The sequence below is a fragment of the Corvus moneduloides genome, chromosome 6 (assembly GCF_009650955.1).
Source record: "Corvus moneduloides isolate bCorMon1 chromosome 6, bCorMon1.pri, whole genome shotgun sequence".
Lineage (NCBI taxonomy): Eukaryota > Metazoa > Chordata > Aves > Passeriformes > Corvidae > Corvus > Corvus moneduloides.
Window position 1 is genome coordinate 20,862,891 of NC_045481.1, and position 27,988 is coordinate 20,890,878.

Consider the following 27,988-nt stretch of genomic DNA (forward strand, 5'->3'; position numbering starts at 1 on the left):
GAAGACAGCAATGAGAAAAACGATCTTTTTACATTTATTTACTCAAAAGATTTATGGTTTTAGGGTTGCATTAGGGAGTTATCATCCATTTCTTGACTGAAGCTCCCAAACACACAATCTGTTGTAGTTTTGTTTAACTCTATACACACAGTCTGCTATATAGGCAAGAAAGGTGACACAGTAAATACGAACTACCATCTCACACCAGTGCTCCATGGGCTTCCTGCTCAGCTCCCGATGCACTTCAAAGCTCTGTAGCTGTCTGGTCTCCAGCTGTCTTACAAACAACCTCTTCACCCATGAAGCATGCTGTGGGTAGGGGCAGTTGTTTCACAGGAACCCAGAATACATTGTGTTCCCAGGGTAAGTTCTTGCCTGACTTTACCTCCAGGGAACAGGAAGCGTTTGAGCTGGACTGTCCTCAGAGCTGTTTGCAAACTGTTCTCAGAAACAATGGCTGATGATTCATCTGGCACTGTCATCAACTATCTCCAGGCCTGCCGTTTAACAGGCCTTCCCAAAATAAAGAAAGGGGACCTTCCCAGACAGAATCATGTATTTTTTAGTGGTGGATCTACAGAAAGGTAACTTAGGCTTAAGAGTGCTTGTAATCAAGTGATTACATATGCTTGCCGGAGGTCAGACAGTAAGCTAGTTTAGCAGCTCTGGGGACCCTTGTTCCTGTCTTGTGCTCACATGACATGAGCACACTGACTCATCCATGTGTGGGGATACATAAATGCCTTCTTATAACGTGTTTTTGCAAGTTTTAGTAATAAAGCCAGATCTGTGAGGTTGCAATCCTTCTATGGCAACAGAACACTGTCATCACCAACATTTGACTTAAAAATAGTTTGAATAAGAAACTCCGTCTTTTTTTTTTTTGTTTTGTTTATGCTAGTAATGCAGAAGGTCACTGGTTTAATTTGTGCAAACTTTTAGAGTTATTTCTATGAGTAAACATTTGCTGGAAGATATCCTGTCTGGGTGATATCTTTTGCAAATGCCTGAAATTAAGCTACCTAAACAAAGTTTTCTTGTGAGAACAAGACAAGACACGGGATGGCTTTTCTAGAGGTGTACATCTTTGTATAATGACAGGCCAGGTGATATTACAATGTCTGAAAATTAAAGACCCCAGACTAGGTAAGATTGATGGTGTCTACCTTCTGCATTTGCTAGCAGTGAAAGGATAGTGATGACTGATGAAGACTAAGATATATTAATAAAGTAAGCTTGTACTCCTCATCAAGGATGTGAATTGACAGAGGTTAGATATCATGCTGGCATCTCTGGGAATGAAATGTATCCGGTGAGGAGAGCCTACGTAAGAACTTAGTGAACACATCCACTTAAAACCAAAATTATGGATGTCTGCAACAGGAAATGCATGAAATATTTACCTAAGGGATTTAGAACCATGCTAAAAAAACCCCCAAACAAACACATGTACTGTAGCTCCCCAAAAACTCATGTGAAAAGAGGACTAAGTATTGGACTAAAAATGTGAAACAAAAAGAAGTGCAAATGAACAAAAAACCTTCAATGTGGGGCTGTAGGGGATACTTGCAATTGTTAAAGTACAAATGGCTCTAACAGAGGAAATTTCTGTTTTTTCTGTACAAGATTTAACCAAAAGTTAGTTAACCTTAGTAGACTAGTGGATGTAAGTAGCTATCATAGGGGTATATTAAAGTCCTTCAAGCTCTGCTGATTAACAGCGTTTATGACTGAAGCATATACTTCTTTAGGCAGGGAAATTTAGCTTCAAAAACCCAAATCCATCAAAAACTACTTTTCTTCCTTTCTTATCTCCTACTCTTACATATCAGTAGATGAAGTCAGTGATAGGTGTTCAACTACCAAGAAAACAACAAAAGATATTTAAACACTATATATGTACTTCAGGCAGGTGGGAGAAAAATGTACAGAAATGTTCCCTTTCTTGGGGTGCATCCACTCACACACCTTCCTACAAAAGACAAAAGGACAAAGGAAAAAAACAACCATAAGAGAAAACCTATCAACAACAGAAGTCTGTGTTGCTGTATCACCTTCCATGTCACATGAAAATACTTATTCCAAAATTTGGAAGCATTTTGTAAGAACATTCAGAAGCATATTGGGTTTTTTCTTTTTCCTTTTCAAAGGAAAGCAAAATTTCACCCTTGCTCTCCGTGTCTCTTTTTTTTCTCCTCTCTCTTAAGGGAAAAAAAAAAAGTTTTGAGAATTTAATTTTTTCTATTCACTGCAGTCCTGGCCAAAGTAAAGCCCTCTTTTACATTGACGTCAAGATCTTTACTAAGATTAGGGTTTCATTTCTCTATTGCAGCAATTAGCTAGGGAATGTATAAAAGGCTTCAGGGAAGCAAGCTAGGACTCCAGAGGGGAGAGCACTTTGCACCATAGGCAGATAGCAAAGAGAGAGTGCGAGAGGAAGAAGGCAGGAATACAGAGACGCGGAGTAGGAGGGGGGGGGGCGGGGGAGGCAGAGAGGGAAAGAGAGGGAGGGAGGCAGGGAGGAAGGAACAGAAAGTTTATGTACATAAACCTTTTTTTAAGAGTATTGTTGCACCTGGGAGCTAGCTTTACTGACACAGAAATGAGAGGTCTGTTCAGTGCTTAAATAGCTGGGAAACAATGGGATAGTGCAGGAAAGTTAACAATTAACAGTCTCAGCTTAAATTTTGTAACTGCAGGGAACTGGAAACACAGCTGCCTCTCTCTTCAGCAAAATCAGGTCTCCTGGTTAAGAGAATTTTTGTTAACATCTAAATATCTGAAAAATAAGCAGCTTGCATTTGAATGAGTATCGTGCAGTTATGATTTTAACCAGCCTGCTCATACTTAACTATCTCTGCTTATTTTAAAGACAGCAGCTGTGAAAGGGGTAATGAGGCTTTTGAAATGCCTTTTACTTTACTCTTTTAAATGAGGGTACAGAGCAATAAAGAGAGCTGAAGGTATCCGGCTGAGGAGAAGCAGCAAGGAAGATGGGTCTGCTAAGTGTGGATTTGTTGATCACGCTTCAGATCTTGCCGGTCTTTTTCTCCAATTGCCTCTTTCTTGCGCTCTATGACTCTGTGATTCTCCTGAAGCACATGGTTCTGTTTCTGAGCCGCTCTAAGTCTGGGCGCGGTGAGTGGCGGAGGATGCTGACCTCGGAGGGGCTGCGCTGCGTCTGGAACAGCTTCCTCCTGGACGCCTACAAGCAGGTGAGTACGCGGGGATGGGGACGGTGGGGTTGGGGTGGGTGAGCTGGGATGAGCATCCCGCTCGTCAGCGGGGAAGGCAAGGGAATGACTGTGGTGCAGACTATCTCCTATCTGATGTTAAATTTGATGGGAGAAGTATAAGCTGAAAGGAGCGGTACTTCTGAGTCGGGGTTAAGAATTCACGAAATTCTGGAGCTGCTGACTCCCTGCTAACCCTCTGTGGAGCCTTGGCCACGTCACTTAGTTTAGGTGTGCCTCAGTTTCCCCAACAGCATGAATAATAATCTTCATGTTTTTAAAGTATTTCAAGATCTTCGTGTAAGAGTAATTGTAAAATACGCTAGATGTTTTCGCAGTTGTAGTTTTTTATGTGAGATCCTCAGATATTATAAAAAGACTGCATCTTCAGATAGAGCTCTACATAGAGGTTAGCTATATAACTAGAGTTGTTTTACCTAGAGTAAAATATAGAAATGAACCATTGTCATTACACTGGCATTTTCTATTACTCATATGTTAACTTTTATATTGGAGGAGACATCCAAGTAATAGTAAAACTGTTCACAAATTGAAATAGTGGCACTTTTCCTTCATGAAAGCAGTGACAGAGGGACATGTCAGAGATTAAAAATGAACTTGACTAGCTGTCGGACAGCTGCCTGGTGATTTAAGTTAATAAAGTCAGTAACAGTTATGCAACATATACTTTTCCTTTTAAGATTTCTTACAAACATTACCCGGTGGAACTGCCCAGGTCTCATGAGGTAGCTAGAATTCCCTTTTATAGATTGAAAAGGTGGACCCAAACCCATGAAATTTCTTGCACAGACCACCCAGTTAGTAAGTAGAAGAACTGGATTCAGAGCTCTGTGGCTTTCAAAACAGTGCTTAGTCTGTTAATTTGTTGTCTTATTTAGACCATCTAATTTAACATACTCCATGTGATATCTAAGGGTCCTATCCAAAAGATACTCCACTGAAATATTTGGTTTTGTATTGCCTTCCCCCCAGTTCACTTTCACACCTCTAGAATAGCCTTTGTGTTTGCTCTTATCTAAAAATATGAAGAGCTGGTGATGTTGGTGTTAGCTGACTTTGTGATATGGAATACCATCTGCTTAGACCGAAACCTAAGCCATGGGGACATTAAGTTTCAGTGTAAGACAAATATAAATAACTTTAGCTTTTGCCAAATGGGTCAACCTCTTATTGCCACCCCAGGAATCATCCAGCTGGCTACCCAAATAAAATAATGCTGAATGAAGCCCACTATTCTAGCCCTTCTAGGCTTTGCTTTTATTCTCTTCATAGACATTAAGTAAGTACATTTTACAGTGGCCTTGTTAAATGGGTCAGTGAACACAATCGTTCCCATTTTAAAGACAAGGCAAGGCAGGACAGTTAACACATGACTTGGTCAAGGCTCCAGTGGAAGTTGGTAGCACGACTGCAACAGTCAAGTTTTGAGGTCTCATATTTGCAATCTATGTGTGGCCTGGGGTGTGGAGAAGTTGTGAAACTGTAAGAAACCTTAAATCCATGAGATATTTTCAATCTCTTTTTGCTTAAATTACACACAATTTTTAAAAATTAAGATATTGCATGCATTTCTATAGCTTCCAAAGTCATGCATTGGCTTTCCTTCAGTATCATTGATGTTAACTGTGGAAGCTACAGGTATGATGACTCTGTGTTATTTTTGGTATTGGCAATGAAACTCATACCTTGAACTTTGGTAATTTTATTCTCTCCCTTATCATGGTCAAATCACCTAGGTTGTTCAGGTCAATCAGGCCATAAGGTTCCTAGAATGAACTCTGGGCCTCAATGAACTCAGCAGAGAAATGCATATAAAACATAACCAAATTTTATCACCTTGTTCCAAAAAGAGGAAAAAGTCCATTCATGGCAGCTGTCCTTAAGACAAAATGAATTGACCAATGATTCATGGAAAGACTGTTTTACTTAATAGAATTATGGGCCATAAGGACAGCAGATCTTTGGAAACTCTTGTTTGTCACAGAAAGATAGTTAAGTATAGAAATCAAATTATAAAGGGGAAAAAATAAACTGAGAAGCAATATTGGAAGAAGTCTTATCACCCCCACAACAGATGAGAATCTTCTGCTGCTTCTGTAAGGAAGAAAAAGGAAAAAGTTTCATCTGAAAAGTTGTACTAGTAGAGTTGAAAAAGGTTGAAACATACTGTGCTTTGTAACATATTTAAAAAACATGAGAAATAGTGAAATATATCAAAGAATGTCCCACAAAGCATATTTTTCCTTAACTAGCCCTTTTCTAAATCCTGACTTGAATTACCCAGTTGTGATACCTTAATCTGAGACAATATGTGAGAAATGAAAATATTATGGAATCAGGGCACTATACAGCATGGCAAAATGTAGCCGATACCATAACCGTGATTGCTTGTTGCTCCAATTTGCCAGCTAAAGCCAGGTATTAGCAAATTACTTAAAAAGGTACTCAAACTCATTCTACTGAGTAGTATTTATAAGAAAAATCACCATTTTTCATGTAGACTAGCAGAATTGCAGATGTCTGAGATAACCAAAGCTAGACTGCCAGTTAGCAGAAGACTGGCTCAAAGAACTAACTGTGCTTGGTTTTACTATGTTTTGTGTCACTCACACAGAATCTTCCTGAGTACATTTCATAATATTTCTCACAAAAGTACTTGATGTAAAATTTCTATTCAAAGAAAAATTTATTGGAAGCTGTTCCAGAAAAACACTGTGAGTAGATACTATATTCAGAACTAAGGTAAATTTGTTACAAGAAAGGATCTTTGCCTTGAAAGCATGCACTGTCCCAGAATTGATTTTTTTTCAAGGAATAGTGTGTACAAGATATGGTCTTGTAATGGTTAGAGTATATTTCAAAACAGCTATTCTGATTTACTTTCTCATTGTCTAGAAAACCTTATTAATATCCAAATTTCAACTTTTTTTTCTGCTTTTTGTTGTTATTAAGTATCATTGCACATGATTTTTTGGTGAGGACAGTTATTTCATAGGCAAGATTACCTAACAACAGTTGAAGATTTTAACATCCTCAGTGGGGAGGCAATGCAAATTTTGTTGTATTGTATGCAGAGAATATTCAGTGTTCTTTCTTATTGGAACATTCTATATGACTGGTTTTCTCCATATTTTAAAATCCTCCTGGAATCAAAATAATTGCTCTTTTATTATGATTTTTAATGTAAATTTTACTAATGAATAATATATTTCTTTTTACTTCCTTAGCTCTGAGTTCAATATATGTCAGACTCGATATTGTCTACACTGCACCAGCTTTGTGATTTATAGACCATTCTCCTATTATTTTCCAAGAGGCAAGCATGTCTTACATTACAAGGGAGTTTTTAGGACCAAACTAATCATCATAACAGAGATAAACAGAGCTAGTAGTCAAGTTACATTAACTTTCTGTAATTGAAAGAGTGCAAATGTTTTAAATATTATTTTTATATGTGTGTGTGTAGGTATTTACAATTTTATATGTTCGCACGTATAAAGATCTATACATATATACATATTTGTCTCTATATATGTACATACATATATGTATAAAAAGGCAAAAGTACACATATATAAGCATACATAATCTACTTTTCCAGGAGTCAGACTCTCTCATTTCTCTGTGTATGTATACACATATATATGTGTCTATGTACACATATATACAGATGTGAATGCAGCCACAGCTATTGCTGAGAGAGAAAAACCAAGACTTTTTGGGAGGGTGTTAGTGTAACCATGATTTACATAGGCTATTCCTACAAATGCCAGTGAGGTATTTGTTTTAGCTTAAAGCATGTATACTGAATGTATCACACATCTGCAAAAATCCAAAGAAAAAGCTGAAGAAGTTTTGAAAAAAAAAATGCCAAACCTTATTTTTACCTGCTAAGTTCTATGCTTTATTTAATAGTGAGATGAATCTGTTTTCTATGATTCCAAAGGTGAGAAATTTTTGTCTTAACACGCTTTTAAAATACATTCAAAAATGGTTGCACCCATTAGCGATGCCTCCCTGCTGCTGGGAGCTTTTCCAGTGCCAGGTATGAACTCTGTGTTTCAGCAAGGCAGGGCTATCATTCATGGTCTCAAGTAGAAAGCTTTAATGTTATCCTTGAGGAAATCCTCCCTCTTCACCTCAGTGTAGGGTAGTTAGAGGGAAGACCTTAATGGCCTCTCCCTGCAGCAGCCCAATGCTTAGGAATGCTGTGGTGCACCTATGGTGGCAACATGCACATGTGCACATACACAGAGACGTGCGTAACTGTGCGTCATGGGCCTCAGAGGGATGCTGGTATCTCAAGTGATGGATGGTGATGGGTGTGTGTGTACTTGTACAGCTTTTTACTGTCTTTAGAATGGGCCAGCAGCAAGCTCCGGCATGACAGTCCCAACACAGGGGAATGGCTGGCACAGGATCCCAGGTTTGTGGCGTAGGCCCAGCTCTGGATGTAGCAGCAAGCAGAGTGGTTCAGTAAATACCTAGTGAGATTTTCCTGGGTTTTCAGGCAGGCACAATTAAATTACCTTTGGCTGCTTTTGCCTGCCTGGTAGGTACATGCTCTAAAGTAAATCAGCATGCAAAGCAAAACAGTCCCAAACCTGACATGTTAAATTTGTGCTGCACAACATTATCACAAAGATATATGTGAAAGTAAAATAAAAGCATGATCCTCTACCTGCTCATTGGCTGTCAAGTAACTCTTTGCTTTTTGGGGAAACATTTTAAAGGTTGAAACAGACAGAACCTTCATACTTACTATTTGTATTCATTTTGTCTGGCAAGGTAAGGAAGTATATCTCTCTGCCATTGACTGTGATAAAGGGAATTTGTGAAAGAAAGTCTGTTGTATAATTTCAGGGTTTAGAACTAGACATCGTGTGGTATTAAAAATATTTTATCTGTTTTACAAAGTTCAGCTTTAGCAGAATTGTTTTCATTGACATTTGCAAATGAAAACAATCTTGAAAGAAGTGAGAAAAACAAAACTGAACCAAACCACAGTTAAAACTTCTGCAAACTTTGGAACATAAATTCTACAGTATTTGGCCTTGACATTGCAATTATTATTAAAAAATTGTGATTATTATTAATATATAATCGTGTTTGTTATAGCTGTGTCTGAGGACCAACCTAGGCCAGGGACCCACTGTACTAGGCCGTGTCCCAACAAGAGGAGCAGAGAGTCGGTCCCACAGAACTTAAGAGTTCAAACATTTAAAACAGACAAAGGGCAGGAAAAGGAATATGAGGACTTTCATCCCACATGGGGTCTCATCCCACTTCATTTTGCAGATCTAAATTCACTTCTTCCACACCACCTCTTTGCACTGTTCCATTTTCACCCTTATGTGTGAAAAACTGACTAGAAGGAGTGCTCGCCTTGCTTTGACAACAAAAAAGCTTTGACAACAAAAAACCCTGCCTTTTGCTGTGATAGACACAAAAAACTGTGATAGACACAAAAAAATTAGCTAACAGGCACTATTCAGGAAGAGGATTGTACAGTGTTCTTGCGTGCTGGCTCTACCTCTCTGTCAAAACCACCACTGTGTATTCATACAGTGCTAAAGCTGGGTAAAAAAAAAAGTAAAAAACCATCATCCAAATGAATATCAAATTCCCTTCATGTGCTGAGTAACAAAAACTGATGAAGGCCTCTATCACCTATAGGTAGATCCCAGTGGCCATGGTGTAGTAGGCCATGCTCCCCATCTTGAGGGAAGCATAAAGCCCTTAAGAAGCATGCTCCAGGCTCCCCAATCACAGGAACTAAAATTAACTTCAAGAGTGAAAGGCAAAAGGCTCCTTTATGCTTTCCCTGTGCCATGCATACTCATTTGTGGGACTGGCGGCTTTTAAATGGAGAGAGCAGCATTTGACTAGTTATTTTTATCTGGACTGTGCCCTATTAATTTGTCTCTCACTTCCCTCCGTCAGCTCCACATACCCGATCCCAAATAAAAGGCTCTGGGAAAGCTTGAGTCATTTCTAGTCTCTACTCTCTGATTCCAGTAATTCAAGTTGCCACCTTCCCAAGACAAATGAACAACTTGTGCACCTTTACTCTACTCCAGACAAGGGTGTCCTGTTAATTTTATCAACTGCACAACTCTGGGTCATGTAAATAAAGAAAACAAAAATAATAGTTTGTAGAATTCCCCAACCAGAGCCAAATTATGATTTGGATGAAGGTATACTTAGCTGAATGGGATCAAATCAAAGCAGAGAATTCAAAAAAAAGCTAAAGGCTGCAGGGATTCAGTTCATTACCAGTCGCTGCACTCCAGTCCCAAACACGACACAATATGTCCATATTCAAATGACTACTATCACAAACTGCTATTTGTCTGGCAGCACCTATTTTTTAGGGAGTTGACACAACCTGATGAGTCTTCCAAACTGTATGAAAATCCCTGATGCAGGGAATGAAAGCTGTATTCCAGTGCACAAGATCCCAGGAAGGTTATGCTGAAACTGATAAAAGCAAAACAGGAAAAAAGAAAAGGTAAATGAAGAGGCAATGTTTTGTCCATGGGGCTTTACCTAGTCCTTATGGGAAATATACAACAAAGTTAGCAGTATGTGCTATTTCTAGCCTGCAGTTAATGAATAGGGCTTTCTCTCCTGCTTTTAAGTCTCCTTCATTTTGCAGGCTGTGTGCTAAAGCATCAGCAATCTTGTTCCCTTTTCACTCTGCATGCAGACTGAGAACAGGCTGTCAGACAAACACAAAATTCTCACAAATGATGCAAGTCACTGCTCTGGTGTTGCTGCTTGCCCCTGCTGATTGCTGGGCTGGCTCTCAGATTTGGTTGGCCTACCTTGCGTGTCCCATGCAGGCTGTGTGGGAGGGGATGCCTGCGTGCTGCTTGGTTTCTACCTCATTCAGAAGGCTGGCACTGAATGGCCAAATACTCATGCACAAAAGTACGTGATTATGGAAATGCTGGGTTGCGTGTGAGGGGAATTCTGCTGGTTTGTTTCTCAGAATTTATATTTTGCCTGCCTTTGTGTAAGGTTTCAAAAGCAGTTTGGCTGAATACATGGGTGTTTTTGTTTGTTTTCTCATTGCATTGATTTTCTTTTCCAAGAGCTATTTTTTCTTTCAATAAATAACAACAAAGAAGATGGCCAAGGCCTACAATGCAGATGATCAGCAAGGATGATATTGTCATCCTTGTCAATCGCTTCAGAGTCTGGTGAAATAAACAGTCCCTTGGGAACGTCAGTGCTTCATCAAGACCAATTAGTGGATCTGCCGCTGCTATTTATGTTTAAGCATTAACGACTGGGCAGGGCTGCTTTTTGGAGTGCCTGACACTGGCATGGAACAAGGCACCGACCTAATTACTTCTCTACAAGAGCAGAAAATGCCTCGTGAATGCCTGCTTGGCAAGGATGTCTCATTAAGGGGAAAAAACCCAACACAAGCACTCCTAGAAACAAAAATTGAAATGATAGGTAACCTGCGGCCATGAGACTTCCTTCATGGCTGTGGGAAATGAAGAGAAACTGCTGTAAGGTGATGTATAGCTGTATAGATGGATAAGGGCTTCTTTGTACTTTGTTTCCTATCTCCATCTATTTTTATAGTCCATAAGGAATATGAGAGACAGAATGCAAACTTGTGTTGTTGAAGAACAGAAAATATGTTGCCATCTTTGGTATCAGTGTTAAATAGGACTTGAAGGGCATTCCCATGTTGGTGTCTGCTGGAAGTTATTTTATTAGTCTGTTTCTTCAGGGTTTGCAAACTGGCCTAGGAAATGAAAGGGTTTGGTAGACCTGAGTGAGGAGTTGGTAGTGTGGAGTTTATGATACATAGCTTCTCTTTCTGCTTAAAATGATCAAGAAGCAACCTGTGGTTTCCCAGTTCAAGAGTGGTGGCTAGGTATTTTCAGACATGATAGTTTTGTAAAACAAAACCTGAGGAGTATGTAGAAACAGCTGCTCAGATGTTTCTTTGGTCCTAAGCAGTTCGATTCATTCCTGACTTATAGGTGCTTCTTTTTACCTTTATTTTTCTTCTTCGCTGAAAAGGGAGAGCAAATATCAGAAATTTGAAGTGTGCTGTTTAAATGCAATTTGTGAGATAAATTGCACGTCATTACTTCTTTTCTTTGACTGGATGAGCACACACTCTTAAATACTGAGGTCCATTATTCATCTAGGGAGTGGGTGCAGCACAAATACTTACATGTCAGGCTTTGCCCAAAAGGCACGTTCTGAGCAATATCGCTCTGAAAAAGCATGTATGGTAGTGCAGGAACAGTTAAGCTTTCTAGGTAAAGAGGGATCTAGTGTTTGTTCAGATATGCATGTGCGTGTTTCACGAGATGTACCCTTTTATTGGCAGTCACCAATTTATCACAAATTGCTGAATTGTTTAGTTGGCTTCTGGATTGAATGAAGCCCCCAGGGTGATTATATGGATGCCACATGATCTTGACCTGTATATTTCTTTGTTCAAGTGCAGCCCTTTACCTTATTCACTCCTGCCTTACCTATCTTACGTCACAGAATGGCAGAGAGAAATTTTCAGTAGCTGAACAAAAGACTACCTGCTACCTGCTAAGGTGTAGGTGGCCTTAAGTACTGTAAGATGTTTAATGCTACTTCTTAAATGCAAGAGCCTGAGTCTCTGAGCCTGCCTCTCCAGACAGATAATTTCTTGTCAAAAACTGGGATATAGTTATTTTCTTTCTTTGAGTCCAGTGGACAGCATGCTCACACATCATGTCCTAAACTCAGCTGTTTCAAGCCTCTTGCTTTCGAAGGCGAAGCACGAGTCTTTTTTTAAATGGTTACTAGGGCTCTAACAGATAGCAATGCTGCAGATGCAGCAGGTTTACAGGGATGGGGGCAAAAGGGGCTTTGCTTTCCCAGAGCATCATTGGTTCTCTTGACTGTGCTGCAGCTGCACATCCTCTGCTTCCAGTGGCAGGATCACCACATGCTTGGCCTGGAGAGATTTGTGGGTCTCAGGCCATTTTTCTTTCTGTGGTTCTCTTCCTTGCTGATCAGTGAGTGAGAATGGCGGCATGGTTGTGTTTCAATTTGCCCTATCGAAAGGAGTCAAAATAATGCTTATAATCAGGTGCCAACATGCTGTGAGACATTCTCATATAGCTGTGAAGTCTGGAAGCTTTAAGGGCTGTGTCTTACAAACTTTGCTTTGATTAGACTTTTGCTTCTATTGTTATTCTGATGAAATAGTGCAGAGTTATGAATAACTGCAGATTTGTTCAAGGTAGTCAGCTTTCTGAGGGAGAAATGGAGGATCCAGTATCAGCAAGCTACTTGCCTTTGGATCTATGTGCAGCAGCAACTGCATGAGTTCAGTATTCAGCTGTTCACTCAGCTTCTCACTGCATCTGACTCCTATATTGCATCTGATACCCTATAACGCCATGTAAAGCAGAAGTGCACCAGAACTCAGTTATTTATTCAGGTTTTACACAGTTCTCATGTAGTGTTAACTTCTATAGACTTTCATTGCAGCGTGGCTTCAGAAGGAAGTATATAAAATGTAAAAGACTTCAGACTTTGGCTCTGTATGTTTCCTTCAAAGCAACACTTCTGAACATAATCAAATAGGGGACTGAGATAGAACAGTCAGGAAAATACAAAAGGATAATTGCATTGTTGTACTAGAGATTGGTGTTAAAGGCAGAGACATAGGAATTGCTGTGGCAGAGCTCATTAAAAATTAATTTTATTATGCAATAATGTTTTGTGGTTCTATAGTAGTTATCAGCTAAGAATCTTGGAGCCCTCTGCAGGCTCCACCTTATTCTGGCATTCCCTCCTGTGAGTTTCTTTTCTTCTGTCTCTTTTTTTCTATAGACTTGCAAATAGAAGTGGTCAGGCAAAATGACCTTTCCACCATTGTCTGTTGGGTCTTAGTTAGATCTGAAGTTGGAGCTGAGACAGTTAATTTTCACCTCATCCTACTTCAGCCATCATATAAACTTTCCCCTATTCCTGCTGGTTTTTTTTCCCCCCAACCATCTTGTAAAGAAATATTGCAGTAGAGGGAAATGTGTCGCTCAATCACTGATGAAATTACTGCAAAGTGGTTAGAAGAAATTTTAGAGAGCACAATCTTGGATGATCCACTGTCAAAATGGTTATATATATTAAGTGGGCATCTGCAGAGATCTCTTGTGTTGGGTACTCTTGAGTATTTTTGTTCTTGGACTGCAGGATGGAAGAGGATATACAAATCTGCAAATCTCTCAACATTGAGGGGCACTGAGGGTGTTGTGAAGATCGGGAATATAATGCAGAATGATTTTTGAGAATTGGAAAAATGGCTTAAACTGTAGGTTGTAGGCTGAAAAGGGACCTAGCTTTATAACACCTTACTAGCTAATCCGAATCAACAGGCTACTGTTTTGCAGACACAGTCATGGTGTCTCATAAAAAGCAAACATCTAGAATATATAAACAGGTGTAGTCTGTGAGCTACTTCATTACATGAAGTAATGGTCTGATTATACTGAAAATTAATAAAAACACTGTTGAAGTTTTGAACAGTAAGCTTCAAGGACAATATGAATCAAGTGGAGAGAGCTCATGGAAAAGGCCAGTGGAAAAAAAAAATGTCTCGCAGAGGAAAGTTAGAAGAAATTTGAGGTAGTCTGTCTGAAAGCAAATACAAATCTCCAAATACATAAGGGTGGACAGGACCATTTATGTAGTGGACAGGACAGACCTCTTATCAAATTTTTTAACATGAATGAAGTAGCATACTTGTCAGGCATGCCACATTTTCCTGAACTGTGAGTGCAGCTGGACAAGACAATCATTTTGAAGCTGCTGCTTTTGATGATTTGCTCTGTCCCTATGTGACTTGTTAGGTGTACTCTGAACAGGTGACTATTTTGAAAAAAGTTGTCATAAGGATACTGCACAAGCAAGTCACACTAACTTGCTGTGTTTTAATTTGTTCTGCCAACAGGTCAAACTGGGAGGAGAAGCCCCAAACTCCAGTGTAATCCACATAGCCAAGGACAGTGATGGCAGCAGTAGCAGCTGGAAGAATGTTGGTGGCAAGTGTGGAACCAAATGCCACCTTCTGGATTTTGCCAACTCCGAGAGGCCACTGGTGGTCAACTTTGGCTCAGCTACTTGACCACCGTTCACAAGCCAGCTGTCAGCCTTCAGCAAGCTGGTGGAGGAGTTCTCTGGTGTGGCTGACTTTCTGTTGGTCTACATTGATGAAGCTCACCCATCAGATGGCTGGGCTGCTCCTGGAATCTCTCCCTCTTCATTTGAAGTTAAGAAACACAGAAGCCAGGAAGAGAGATGCGCAGCTGCTCACCAGCTCCTAGAGCACTTTTCCTTGCCACCTCAGTGCCAGGTGGTGGCTGACTGCATGGACAACAATGCCAATGTGGCCTACGGGGTTTCATTTGAGCGAGTATGCATTGTGCAGAGACAAAAAATCGCCTACCTGGGAGGCAAAGGCCCCTTTTTCTACAACCTTCAAGAGGTTCGGCTTTGGCTGGAACAAAACTTCAGCAAAAGATGAAATCCATTCTCCACAGAAGTTATGTCAACAGATGTGTCCCTTAAAGGTGATGCAAAAGGGAAAAAAAAGAAAACATATGCTAGTGTGAATAAAATCTTTCCAATGATTGCAGGAGAACACATTTGATAACAATGTCAAGTGAATGTTAACTAGGAAAAGAAAATTAAACAAAAATCTAGCTCCACAGAAACATTGTCAAGTGAAAAAATCCCACTCCTGCTCTTGCTATGGGATAGAAGAGGTGAACAGGCTTCTCCAAAAAGGTGCTGCTGGCAAGCAGGTAGGGTGGTGAGATAAGACCTGTCTCTCAGAAGCTCCAGTCCTGGGATGAGGCAGAGCAAGGGTTTCTGCTTGGAAGGCATTCCATGGAAAGGCAATGCTGTACATTACATCAGAAATGCTTCTTTACACCCCTGTGGCCAATACAAGGAACCTGGGAAGAGCAGGGGGTTTGCAATTACTTTGTATACAGATGCAGTGCAGTGTGGCAATTTTCCTCTCGGTAGAAAATGTATTGTTCAGAGACTGCAGGAACCACATGCAATGCAGCGCACAGGCAGACTGGCTGTTCAGAGCAAGATGAACCTTTGTCTGCTGGTATTTGTACTCTCTGTGGACACCTCTGCACAGCATATTAACTATGTAATGCTACCTACATGTTTGTATCCAGTGTGCAGGCCTGTGCCTGCTGAGAAAGATGCTAAAATCTATGGAGTTGGACCAAAAAGACAAAGGTGATCAAATAAGCCCATTACCATTTGAAAACTGAAATACCTGCACTATTTATAACACAACACTGAGAACCATCTAGAGCATGTATCCTGAGACAAAACTCAGCTGAAGCCAACCAAACCCTTGGTTCTCAGAGCTAACAACACACATTTATCAATATTCTCTGGTCCTCACCTCTGTTTCTTTACCCACCTCCATCTCTTTCTGTCTAGCAATAGGCCTAAAGGTAATTTCACTTTTAGCTTTTAAAAAAAGTAACTTATTTCTCTCTGGTTTTTTTTCTTTTTAATGTGAGATAATGACCTTGCAGGTGTATTTTGGGGATGGGGAAACTTATGCACAACTTTACCTCATTGAAATGGAAACCTATCCTGTCATTTACCCTGTTAAATGTAGTCGTGCTGACTTTTGCTATCTTAGATACCCGAAACTAGTTTATAGCTACCTTAATCTGAAAGTTGTTTGCAGACTTAGAAATGATTAGCTGCAGTTCTGCTACCAGATGAGCTGATAAGTCTGTTTCACTCATGTTCTTGAAAACCTTCCCAGAAGAGAAACAGGGAGGACAAATTAATGTGAATAAGTGTAAAAGATGGCAGAACTTTCATACGAATGAGTATGAGGAATTGATTGTTATGTTTAAAGAGATACTGTGAACTTAGAGTATATATTAAGTTTAGGTATTTCTAAAACTAAAATTATTTTATCAAGCCTAATGAAAAGTCATATTTATAATGAGCTAACCTATTAGAGCTGATAAATGAAAACCCATACGGAGATGGGACTATCCAAGTTTTCTCTCACCTTTGGCAGAAACATGAAACAGATAAATAGAAAAAGTGGCAAAAATCACATTAGGTCTTTTAATTTCTCTTCCTGCCCATTGTCAGTAATATGATGTGTTGATACTAACATAGGAAAAAATAGAAAATACATAGGTGCTTTAATTTTCACAATGCCCATTAATATTGTGAACTTCCTCTAGCTTGGCTGTTGGTCAACTTAGCCAGTGTAGGAGGAATTCAGAAATGTGTTTTCAAGCACAGATCTGAAATAGTGGCAGTAACATGGGTAATTTCTCCCATACTCAGGTTCATGCTTCCCATTCTTCTCACATTTTCCTCCATACACTGTTTAATACACACATGCACTTACAGAGTTGGTAATGTGCACCGAAGAAGGGTGTAAAGAGTGTTCCTCAGATCTCCTGGTGAGCCCCACTTCTCAGAAGGCCCATGTCTGTGTGTGTGTGTGCATTTATATGTGCATCCATATGTATAGAATACAATTTTATGTATGTGTATACATATGCGTGCACATATAAGTGGTGTTTAAGACCACTAATAATAATTATTCTCTCCTACCTGTTACTGTAAATCATAGCTCAGTGTGGAAGATTGTTACAGATCTTCATGACTAACTGGGATGTATAACTGAATTTTTAAAACCTATTATCATAGAAACAGTAACATAGCCAAACGACATGGTTTATTTAATCCAGTATCCTACCTCTGACTGTATCAGATGCTTCAGGGGAAGGTGCAATAGTTTTTAACTTACAGAATTTTTATTAGCTTCAGCCCTTATTATTTTTCCCTTGTCTAAAGTTATTGTTGATGTCTCATCATCCCTATGAGAGGCTGATTTTGAGGTCTGAGATTTAAATATTTTGTGAGGCTTACTAAAATAAAAAAAACCATCCCATTTAAGATCAAAGAAAACAAAATGAAAACAGATTTTTTTCTTTCATATTTAAATTGGCTGCTCTTCAATGTCATTCTCTTCTCTTGCTGTTATATGCTAAACCACTAAACATAAGTTATCCTAATTTTTCTTCTGTATGTCAGTCATTATATAATCTATATAGAAATTTGCATACCTTTTGTTTGTTTCTTTAGACAAACAATAACTCATATTCTTATACAAGTCCATATTCTTTCCTTGCCTCTGAATCTCTTCTATTTTTGCTACACTGTCCTTTTACTCAGGTGAGTAAAGATGTAGACATTAATCCAATTGAAAATCTGCATTGATATACCCAGCACAGCATCTTTTCCTTATTATATCCTATTCTTCAGTAATCTGAAACTTTTTTAAACCATAGCAACTCCATAGCCTTTGTAAAACTTAAACTAGTAAGTCTTTTCATCTTTTCCTCATTATACACTTGAAGTCTGAACTGTTTATATGGGAAATGCTAGCCAAATGTTTAGCACAGCTGTTGAAACATACCTTTAGCTCAGAGGAAAGAGTCTGAATTAGTAATTCAGTTTGTTAATATCATTTGCATATTTAAAGTTACAATTATTTTTCAAGTCCATTCTCTCCTTTTTAATTTCCATTATTTTGTCTTATAATTCATAGATGCCTGTTTATCACATAGTGTACAAGAATTATAAAATTGGCTCCTGTAAATGGGAAAAACACATTAATTTTCCACAAATAAAAATACACAATAATTTCTTTTCTTTCTTGGCAGCATATATGACTGTCCTGCCTAAAATTTATAGTTATTCCAGCCTCACTGATTATCAAGACAGAAATGCATTTTGCAAAACCTTGGGTTTCCCCAGAAAACTTCTAGTCAGAAAGCAGGGCTTTCTTCAAAGACAAATGGACATAAAGGAAAAAAAAAAGGAAATGGATTTTCTAGGAGGCTGATAGAAACATAAGTTTTTTTGGTTTGGTTTGGTTTTTTTTTTAGAAAATTAAAAAAAATTATTGAAAATGTTTTAATTAAATGTCATACATTATCCTCAATTAATGGTAAAAGTGGCCATGTATCCGATATCCCAAAATTTTTGCAACAGTTGTTTTGGGACCAGGTAGAAATTTTACTACCTTGCTAGCCTTGTACTTCACAGCTGGTCTAGTGTGCTCTGAGGCTGGATCTGCTTCTGTCTCATTCTCACTGTCAGGGCACTATACTATATTACTTGAGGTGCTCCAGTGTGACATACATGTTGAGCAAAGGCTCACAAAATAGGTGCCTGAAAGTATTCTGGAAGGCTACTGTATATAATAGAGACCCCAATACTGTGTCTCAACATTAGTGTGGGAAACTTCCAGTATTTTTCATTTTGAGCAACGTAAAAAGCTATTCTGGGCTATCATCCTACATTGTTCTGTGCTTAGCATCTGTATTTAGCACTGTATAAAAGGAATGTAAAACATTTTGTGCAGACGAAAAACTATAGAATTTTGCTCTTTCCTTGTGTAGACAATGACATAAATTTAAGGCAGCAGGAAAACATGCCCTATATATTAAAAAGAAGAAAATACATTATGAAATATGTTGTTGAACAACTGTCTGAACACTTTGAAAAACAAAATGCAGTGATTTTTAGGAAGGTGATCTTGGTGGGGAAACCTACAAAGCTTCTCAAAAAGGTATTTGTGCTACGCATCCAGGTGTGTGCAGAGGGAAGTTATGTTTCTGCATGTGTGAAAGTGGCTTTTCTGTGATGTGGAGTATAGATTTAAGAGTTTTTAAGACTTTCATTCAGTACTATAACCAAAGGAGTAAGAGGTGTCAGGTAGGGAATATTGGCCAGTTTTGTACGACTCGACACCATGTCTGTGGGAAATCCATATTCAGTTGGCCCCAATTTGGAGTCCTCAGTGAAGAGAGATTGGGGTGAGACAGAGGGGGCTTGTGTGCTTATGAAGATCGCTAACAAAAGAGTGATCAGCTCAGTTAGTGTTCAGATGCCCTCACACTGGCATTCCTCTGTGCACCTTAGTGTGTCTGCATTGGAAAGAGGCGTCTCTTTGGGTCTGTTAATAAGATCGCCGTGGTGTAGGTGCCTGTGTGTACTGACTATGTGTGTGTCATAGTTTAAGTGTCAAAAATACACTGCAGGAGAGCCAGCAAAATTTTGTTACAATATGGTGCTCCATGAAATGTGCTTTCTAGATTTGTTTTTCTTGTATTATAATAAACGATAAAGGAAAATATACCTCTTTTGTGTTTTATTCTAATACTGGTTGCTAATACACAGTGGAATCTTGACATTTGACCAAGAAAACTTAAAACTATATTTAATACAAAAGATTATGCCACCCTGACTAGATCTTAAGCAATACAAGAAAAGTCCCTTATAAGTGGTGGGACTAATTTACTATCTGACTACTCAAATTTAAGAAAGGTAAAGGGGAGGGAAACAGAGAACTACAAGGACAGTATGTGAGTCTGCACAGAATTGCACTGTTCAAAAGAAAAAAGTGCTTGAAGAAAGCATGCCAAGCTGTATACAGCACATGAAACCTGGACAAATCGGTTATGAATGCATCAGCTATAAATGCAACTCCCTTTTCAATGTACAGGCAAAAGATCAAATTAAATTAAAACCACAGCTGAATAGCAGCTACAAGAAAAAAAAAATCAAATTAAAAATGTGCAGCAACTTTTTAAACAAACTCACTTTGTGATTTAATTGTAGTTTAGAAATTCCCTCTTCTTTGTCATCCTTTGTTACAATAAGTTTTATAGGACCCTAAATCTAAAAACTGATTCTGAATATAGGTAAGAAGGAAAAAAACAAATCACCAAAAGGAAGACCATGTAAAAGGCTACATTCTAGTTTCCCAAACAGAATTGCTCATTACAGTATACTTTACAGGCCTTGAAACAACCAAATAAATAACTCTCTCTAGATTATCTAGTTCATATAACAAAAATAACTCCCAAAAGTACTGAAAGGATAATTTTGAGTTGTGAGAATATTCCTGTAGTCTGCCTGTTAGTGAATACAACCCTTATATCAATTGTTGCTATAAGGAGCTATTCAGTACTTCAGAAGAAATAAAAATACCTTTCTCACTTCTTATTTCACAGCTGTGTAAATCAGGTGAAGGCAGATGCGATGAAATAACAGTTTCATTAGAAAATAGGACCATTAATAAATGACTTGTTAACAAAAAATTAGACTCTGGACACTCCTAAATATTTGTGAGAGTGTTTTGGGTTTTTCTGGAATAGGTGATGTCCATAGTAGAAGCAAACGAACAAAAAAATAGATTATTTATGGAACAATATCTCAAGATGATTGACTACTGCTCAAGATCTTGCTTTCTGACAGAGAATTCCTGAGGCATATTAAACCTTTCCCAAATATAGTCTTCAAACAAAAGACCTAGATCTTAGTTAAAAGTTTTGATTACAGATAAGTCAACTCACTCTATATGCTTGTGTGCTTCTAATGTTCATGTTAGTGAATCAATGAGTTTAAATGTATCTTAGAGGGCTAATGTGAAATGGAAACACATATTCAAAATCCTTAAGGATTAAGGATTTGTAAGCCTTGTTATGTGACTTGACTGGAGAAGGAGAATCCAATTTAAGTCATATATATGAAACATATGAATACATCAGAAGTTTTAGTTGTCTCTAAGATAGTTCCTGTTACATAAAATTAAAGAAGTAGCAGGCAGGAAAAATGCTCTTTGTAAGTCAGTGTATCCCATATTTTCAATATGTGTATTTTTGTTATTTGTAGAAAAGCTACTGTGGGTTAGGTACTGGTTAGGTGTTCAGGTAATAGGAGGGGAAGTTTTCTTAAAAGCCTTCTCTTCTTTAGGAATTGATCGGGTTTGGATGTCCTTTAACCCTGTTCTTTTTTCCTTATATCCTTCCTGCACCTGATTTCCCAAGAACCTGTCATACCATTGGTGATGTTTCCCCCATTTGAGTCTTTGGTTTTGCGGAGTTTACTTAAGGCTACAGAATAGCTGAGGTCTTCATTTCAAGTATGATGTCAGGATGTCAGCTGTCAGAAGTTCAAGTGAGATATCGGGAGAATACAGTATTTTTTTCTGTTTATCTGTGTATTCTCAGTGATCATCATCTGCATGTGGGCTTGTTCTCAAACATATTTTTTTCATGGCAGCCTGCAGAGCTAAAACTGTCTTTCTGGGCAGATTATAACAAAACAAACAAGCTTTCTGCAGACTGGGAGTGAACATACAGGTTTTCATCTCAGCTCTAGCTACCAGAGTTTGTATTTCCCTATGTCTGCCAACCATTTGTAAAAACTCATAACAATGCTCCAGCCTCAAGCAGGGTGAAGGTCTGAGCACAGTGACTCCCATACACTAGACCTGAGCAGATGTCTTATGAGACAAATCTTTCTGAGGTTTTCTCGGAGATTCACGGGAAATTAGACCAGTTCTTCCAAACCAGAAATTGGTGGATTATGCTTGTAAATGAAAAGCACTTGCTTCATGAGAAAAAAAATCTTGTAGCTGATGCTGCTATGGAAGGAGCAGCAGATTATTGCTAGCTGCAGAAATTGTCTCTCGTGATCCTTGCAGGTCTTCACAGATTGGCTGAACAGCAGTGCTAAAACTGTCCACAGTAGTTCACATGAAGACTGAACACACCTAATGGTAAATAACACAACTTTGTCACTTGTGCTTCTCAAGGCACCTCAAAAACAGAAGTACATCTCTACTATAGACTAATTTGATAAAAGCTAGGCTGGATGCCTGACTGAAAGTGCACATAAACATTAGAGCTATTTTCTCAGGGTATTTCTCTTGCCTGTCGCCACCATCTGTATAACTCAGTATAATGCTGCTTCTCTGTTGTCCAGTACCATGGCAAACAGTCCAGTACCACACCCAGCTCCTCCTGAGCAGATTGTAGTGACATCTTAATTTACACTGTGTGACACTGGTGCTGAGCTGAAGTTCACGTCATCCTGTTTTTTATTGGAATGGTTATTTCCGAGTCAACAGATCAACAAGTTTCCTAGCACTATTTTCAGCAGCAGAAGTATCACAGTAGGTGAGGTAGGGAGAAGAAAAGTCCAACAGACCTTTTTTTATTCCAATAGGACTTACTATTTAATGGTAGTTGCAACAATTTTCTTATTATATGTTTATTATGTATGAAAATCTTCATGAAGCTTCCACTTGTATTTACTTAGATCATCACATTCTAACTTCAGTGGAACTTTCAGTATCTGACATGGAATTTCACAAGACATAAGTATTTTTTTTCAGGTTTCAGGAACTGTAACTGTGACAAAGTCAGGAGGTGGTCCTTAAAGTTCATGATGGCTGTTTAGAGTTTCTTCTGTGAGTCGTTGAGGGAAACACAAAAATAATCATTGTCCTGTATCATGATCCCTGTCAATGTGAGGCAAAAGGAAGATTTTCAGGGCACACGGCAGTCCTTTGTGGCTTCCAAAGCCTTCCTTACTGTTATTGCTTCTGTTTTGGAGTGGATCACCACTCCCTGAGAAAAAGCCTGCTGGAGTGCCCCAGTGGTGCAATGAGATGTTTTTCCTTTAAAGGACAGAATTTCCCCTCAACTGACCACTTCAGAGCAACAACACAAAAAAAAAAAAAACAACCCCAAAAGTCCATGAGAACTAGGTAAGTTTCCATTCCCAAACTGACTGCGGAGGAGGAAGATCTTCCTGTTGCGTTTATACTGTTTTAATCAATTTCATGTTTTCTCCCACTACAGAAGTGAATGTGCTGCTTCAGTGATTTGAACATTTACAATGCCAAAGCAGCCCAGGCTACTTGAATCTTTTTGTGGCCCCTCCTTCCCCCTCCTTTCTTTGTTTGGGGCCAGGTAAATAGATAAAATAAGTCATTACCGAGATTACTGCAGTCTGGATCATTACACAGAATACCATCTGCCAGTATTTTGTCAAGCTTCCTTCTATTAAAAAGCCATTAGATTACATCTGACATTCATTTATGATCAGCAGATAAACCAGTTCACTTGACAGATAAATAGGAACCCAAGCAACTATTTTTTAATTGTGACTACTACCATATGTTGTCACTCATGATATATTTAATCACTGATCATGCTTTAATTAAATATATCTTAAACCTCTTTGTCTTGTCAGTAGAAGAGAAAAACAGATGGCAATACTTTGATGTGGCTTTGAGTTTACTGTAGACTTATATTTTCATTGACATGCAATAAAGAATTCAATTTGAAAAAATATATATATATGTAGATGTAGCATGCATGCAGGTTTACTTCTGATATTTAGAGAACAGGAACTGTTGTGTAGTTGGTGATATTGTAATTTTGAAGAAAAATTCAGAAGTAATAGTAGTATTTTTATTAAGGAAAAGGGCTTTCACATACTGTCTTAAAGGTTTTTGTGTACATTTGTTGGAATACCTATTTTGAATATAGTGGGCAACAAAAATATAGGATATTCCTGTTAAGTGTGTAAGTGTGCTTAGACTATGTAATTTTTACTTTTAACAGAATGAAAGAAAACAGTGATAAGTTTCAAACTTAAAGACTGTTTTATATCACCCTCTTTTTATTTTTCATATATTAGTGTGTTTAAAAAAAAAGCTATGGAGTGTCCTGAGGATAACTCTATTGGAAATTTAGTCACTACATACTACTTTGCTTTCTGACTCCTGGCAGCCTGAACCAGAGATGCACATGAGTCACAACAGACTGCAACAATCAGTGTCGCATTCAGGGCAGTATTTTAGTTTACAAATAAGTCCATCATGTGATTAAAATTTCTCAAGAATTTATGGACTCAAAAAAATTAAATGTGGTTAACCTAAATACAACTGATATAATAGGACTTCACAGTTCATACTTTCCATTATTCATCACTCTCTTTTGAAACATAATCTTCTGTGAATTTTTTTTCCCCAGAAACATTCCAGCCATGAACTCTTTCCAAAGTTGTTGGGTTTTTTGTTATTGCTTTTTTTTCTTTTGTGGAAAATGTCAAGACATTTTAAATTGCTATTTCAGAATGTGGTAAAGAATAGAGATACATCCACACAGAGACACACAGACGCGTATTTTTCCCATGGTAAAAAATGAAGACATGATCACACTTAAACAAAAGGAGATAGCCATACCAAGAATGACTTACATTTTTCACCTGATATATTGTACATAAAAACTCTGAAGCAGAAGTATTCAGGAAAAATAACACTCATGTAAGCTGTTGAATACTTGCAGATGAGCAATTTTTTCTGAGAAAGAAACCACATCATGTCAGCTGTAATAGTACTTTCCACAGGTTAGGACTTTATCAGCTTTTTAATCATAAGGATGGAGGAATTGATGAACATGGAGGATAAATTCTTTAAACGAAGTACTCCATAAGAAGCCAGAGCATGTTAAAGGAAAATACATGCCACCCAGTGTGTCTCTATTTTCAGAAGATTTTTCTTGCTATGGGTGAAATCAACCCCGTGGCCAGCCAAACTTTCATTATGACTTTCTATCTAGTTATTTCTGTAGAATCTTGCTGAAACTAACTCTTTTTTTGTCTTTCTTCTGTGTTCTCCCTGCATCTCTAAATGAGCAAATTTGCCAGAATATGAAGGAATGAGTGAAAGAAAGGAAAATCCTACAAGTGAAAGTCTCCTTCATAAGAATCCAGGAACTCTGTCTCCAGTGATATACAGTAACCCTACAGCCTCACATGATTGTTACCCAAACTGAACAGACTTTGAGAAGTATGTTTTAACACTCTACACACTCAAAGTGTAATATTTAAGGAGGACATTGTACACTGACATTTTACACAAGAAAAAATTTAGATAATTGTGACCAAGTTAAGACAGGTAAGCTGTAAAAGACAAAATTTTCAGAAGAAACTCATCTTACATTATTATAAGGTTAACTATATCTCAATAGAAAATCTGAAGTTTAAGCAACAATACTTAAGTGACAATATTTTAGTGATTAATTAACAATACTAACATGATTAGTAAGCTAGCATTAAAGTTGCATTTCAGTGAGATGTAAACAATTTCATTATTTTTATTGTTTTTACAAAAAGGTTTGTCTTAACATTTAAAAAAATTTTAAATTTAATTTAAAGTCTTGAATTCATCATGTGAAAATACCTGGAACTTAGGCACTAGGTGAATTGGATTTAAATTAAGCATCTGGTACCAGATTCACTCCAGAGCTAGCACTCTCACCTCTAAGATGAAGCCTCTAATTCCTGTACAGCCTGCACAATGAGAGACTCAAAATGAAAGGCTGTTTGGTAGATTATTTTCTCAGTGCTAAAACGTTAGCTTAGTTTCTGCAGATGTCAAGTATACCAAATAATATTTTCCATGTAGTGAAGTTGTGTGATTGACCTTCATAATTCTCAGGTAAAGAAGCCTTGCTGTGATATTAAACTATGATAATTGATTAAATCACAAGTTTCTCAGGAAAGAAGCAATAAATTCTTGTTGTCCTTATCCCTAAAGTTACAAATAAATCCTAATAAGTACCTGGTAATCCAGTCTCAAGGAAAGTAAGAAGTACAACTGAAGATTGACTTACTTATATGTGCTTAATTTAGGAAACAGAAAAAAAATTATTTTAATTTTTTTTAAACTGGGAAGTTATTACAAAAATGTGAGCACAGAGCTAATATTCAGAAAAAAAGGTAAGAAAAAAGCAGAAAACAGATGAACTTTATTGGTAGCACTCATCAAAAGGTCATAGCTTTACTTGCCTTGCTCTTGCCTTCAACCCCTTCAAGCTTGTGTTGGTCTGCAGATTAGGAGGAGGGTAAGCATCAGAGAGGACCAAAGAATAGAGATAGCCTTGGTATCAGCAGTGTAACAGTAGAATGTTACAAAAATTAGCCCTTTCTTTACCTTAAATAATTGAATGTCATATTCCTGCAGACTTATTTCCGAATCTTTGGAGTGTCTCCTTTAAAAAAAAAAAAATCATTGCCTTAATAGTGGGCAGCTCTCCAAGCATTTGTCAAAAGATCAGACCTTTGTGCACACACACACACACAGAGAACAATATCTGAACATGCCCTAAGTAGGTTAACCATTACAAAACACGTTAAACCTCCCATACCTAACACAGACCAGCAGGTTTGGGAAAATGGTAAAAGAACGGTTTTTTACTGTTTCCATAATACATTAAAAGGATTTTGTACAGCTTTTTTTTTTTGTCACTGGTTGGTATCAGTGGAAGGACAAGAACACTCAGCTGATAGATTTTTGTTTATATTGTTCCAACACTGCTGCAGTGACAGACCCAGCCCTTCTAGGCATTGTGTTGCAAACTGACACAGGACTTCACTGTCTCCACTTGGTGGATGAAGAACTGGCTACATAGCCTCACACAAAGACTTGTGGTCAATGGCTCATTGTACATGTAGAGACCAGTGACAAGTGGTGTCCCTCAGGGTTTGGTACTGTTCAATATCTCTGGTGGGATTGAGTGCACCCTCAGTAAGTTTGCTGACAGCACCAAGGTGAGTGGTGCAGTTGACACGTTGGAGGGAAGGGGTTCCATCCAAAAGGACCTTGACACGCTTGAGAGGTGGGCAGATGCAGACTTCATGAAGTTCAACAATGCAAAGTGCAAGGTCCTGCAACTGGGTCACAGCAATCCCAGACAAACCTACAGGTTGGGCAGAGAAGTGATTAAGAGCAGGCTTGTGGAAAAAGGCTTCAGGGTGATGGTTGATGAAAAACTCAACGTGAGCCATCAGCTCACAGCCTGGAAAGCCAACCCAGTTCTGAGCTGCATCAAAAGAGGTGTGCCCAGCAGGATGACAGGGGTGATTCTGCTCCTCTACTCTGCTCTCTTGAGACCCCACCTGGAGTGCTGCACAGAGTTCTGGTGCCTCCAATAGGAAGGACATGGACCTGTTGGAGCAAGGCCAGAGGAGCGTCACCAAGGTGGTAAGAGGACTGGAACACTTTCCCTATCAAGACAGGCTGAGAAATTTGGGGCTGTTCACCCTGGAAAAGAGAAGCTTGTATGAAGACCTCATAGCAGCATTCCAGTATCCGAAGGGAGCCTACAGAGAAGCGGGAAAGAGACTCTTTGTCAGGAACTGTAGTGGTAGGACAAGGAGTAACGGATGCAAACTGAAAGAGGGGAGATTTAGGCTAGTGTTAGGAAGAAAATCTTTACTATGAGGCACTGAAACAGGCTGCCCAGGGAGGCTGTGGATGCCCCAACCCTGGTAGCGCTGTTAGGTGAAGCCTTGACCAACCTGATCTAGTGGAGGTGTCCCTGCCCATGGCAGGGGGGGTTTGGGACTAGATGATCTCTGCAATCCTGTACAATCCTTAACATTCTATGATTCTCTGATTCTAGGTTGTTCCCTGGAGAATATTTTCTAGGGCTTTCTCCATTCCAATTTTAAATGATGAGACACGTAACTACTTTCCACTAGTATTCACAAGTTCAGTTACCTTCATAAGAAGGTTTTTGGTTTTGAGGTTTTTTCTGTTGGATAAAGCTTTCTTTCCCTTTTTTGAATTTTCTGAGACACCCAATCTCCCTTGTTATTAACTAAAAATCATGCAAACAAACCACATGCCTTTATCCAGGCTTTCATCCAACCCAATTCTCCCACGTTTCCTGTTTCTCAGCTCTTTCCTTTAAACCTTAGACCACACTGACTAGTCCAAAATCTATTTTAAAAATCACTTACATATAAATAAGGCTTAGAGTAGTTGTAGGATT

General features: G+C 38.5%; 1 protein-coding gene across 2 annotated transcripts; it reads left to right on the forward strand.

Annotated features, from left to right (window-relative positions):
- Nucleotides 1-2,379: 2,379 nt before the first annotated feature.
- On the forward strand, nt 2,380-19,487 carry DIO2 (iodothyronine deiodinase 2). 2 transcript variants are annotated; one of them, XM_032112062.1, is made up of 2 exons: nt 2,380-3,215; nt 14,224-19,487. In XM_032112062.1, the coding sequence occupies exons 1-2, from the start codon at nt 2,994-2,996 to the stop codon at nt 14,920-14,922; spliced, it is 921 nt and encodes a 306-aa protein (XP_031967953.1). In that variant the 5' UTR covers nt 2,380-2,993; the 3' UTR covers nt 14,923-19,487. The 2 variants fall into 2 exon arrangements, with proteins under 2 accessions (XP_031967953.1, XP_031967954.1); XM_032112063.1 differs by having other exon boundaries at nt 2,994-3,215; nt 14,224-14,796.
- The last annotated feature ends 8,501 nt before the right edge of the window (nt 19,488-27,988 follow it).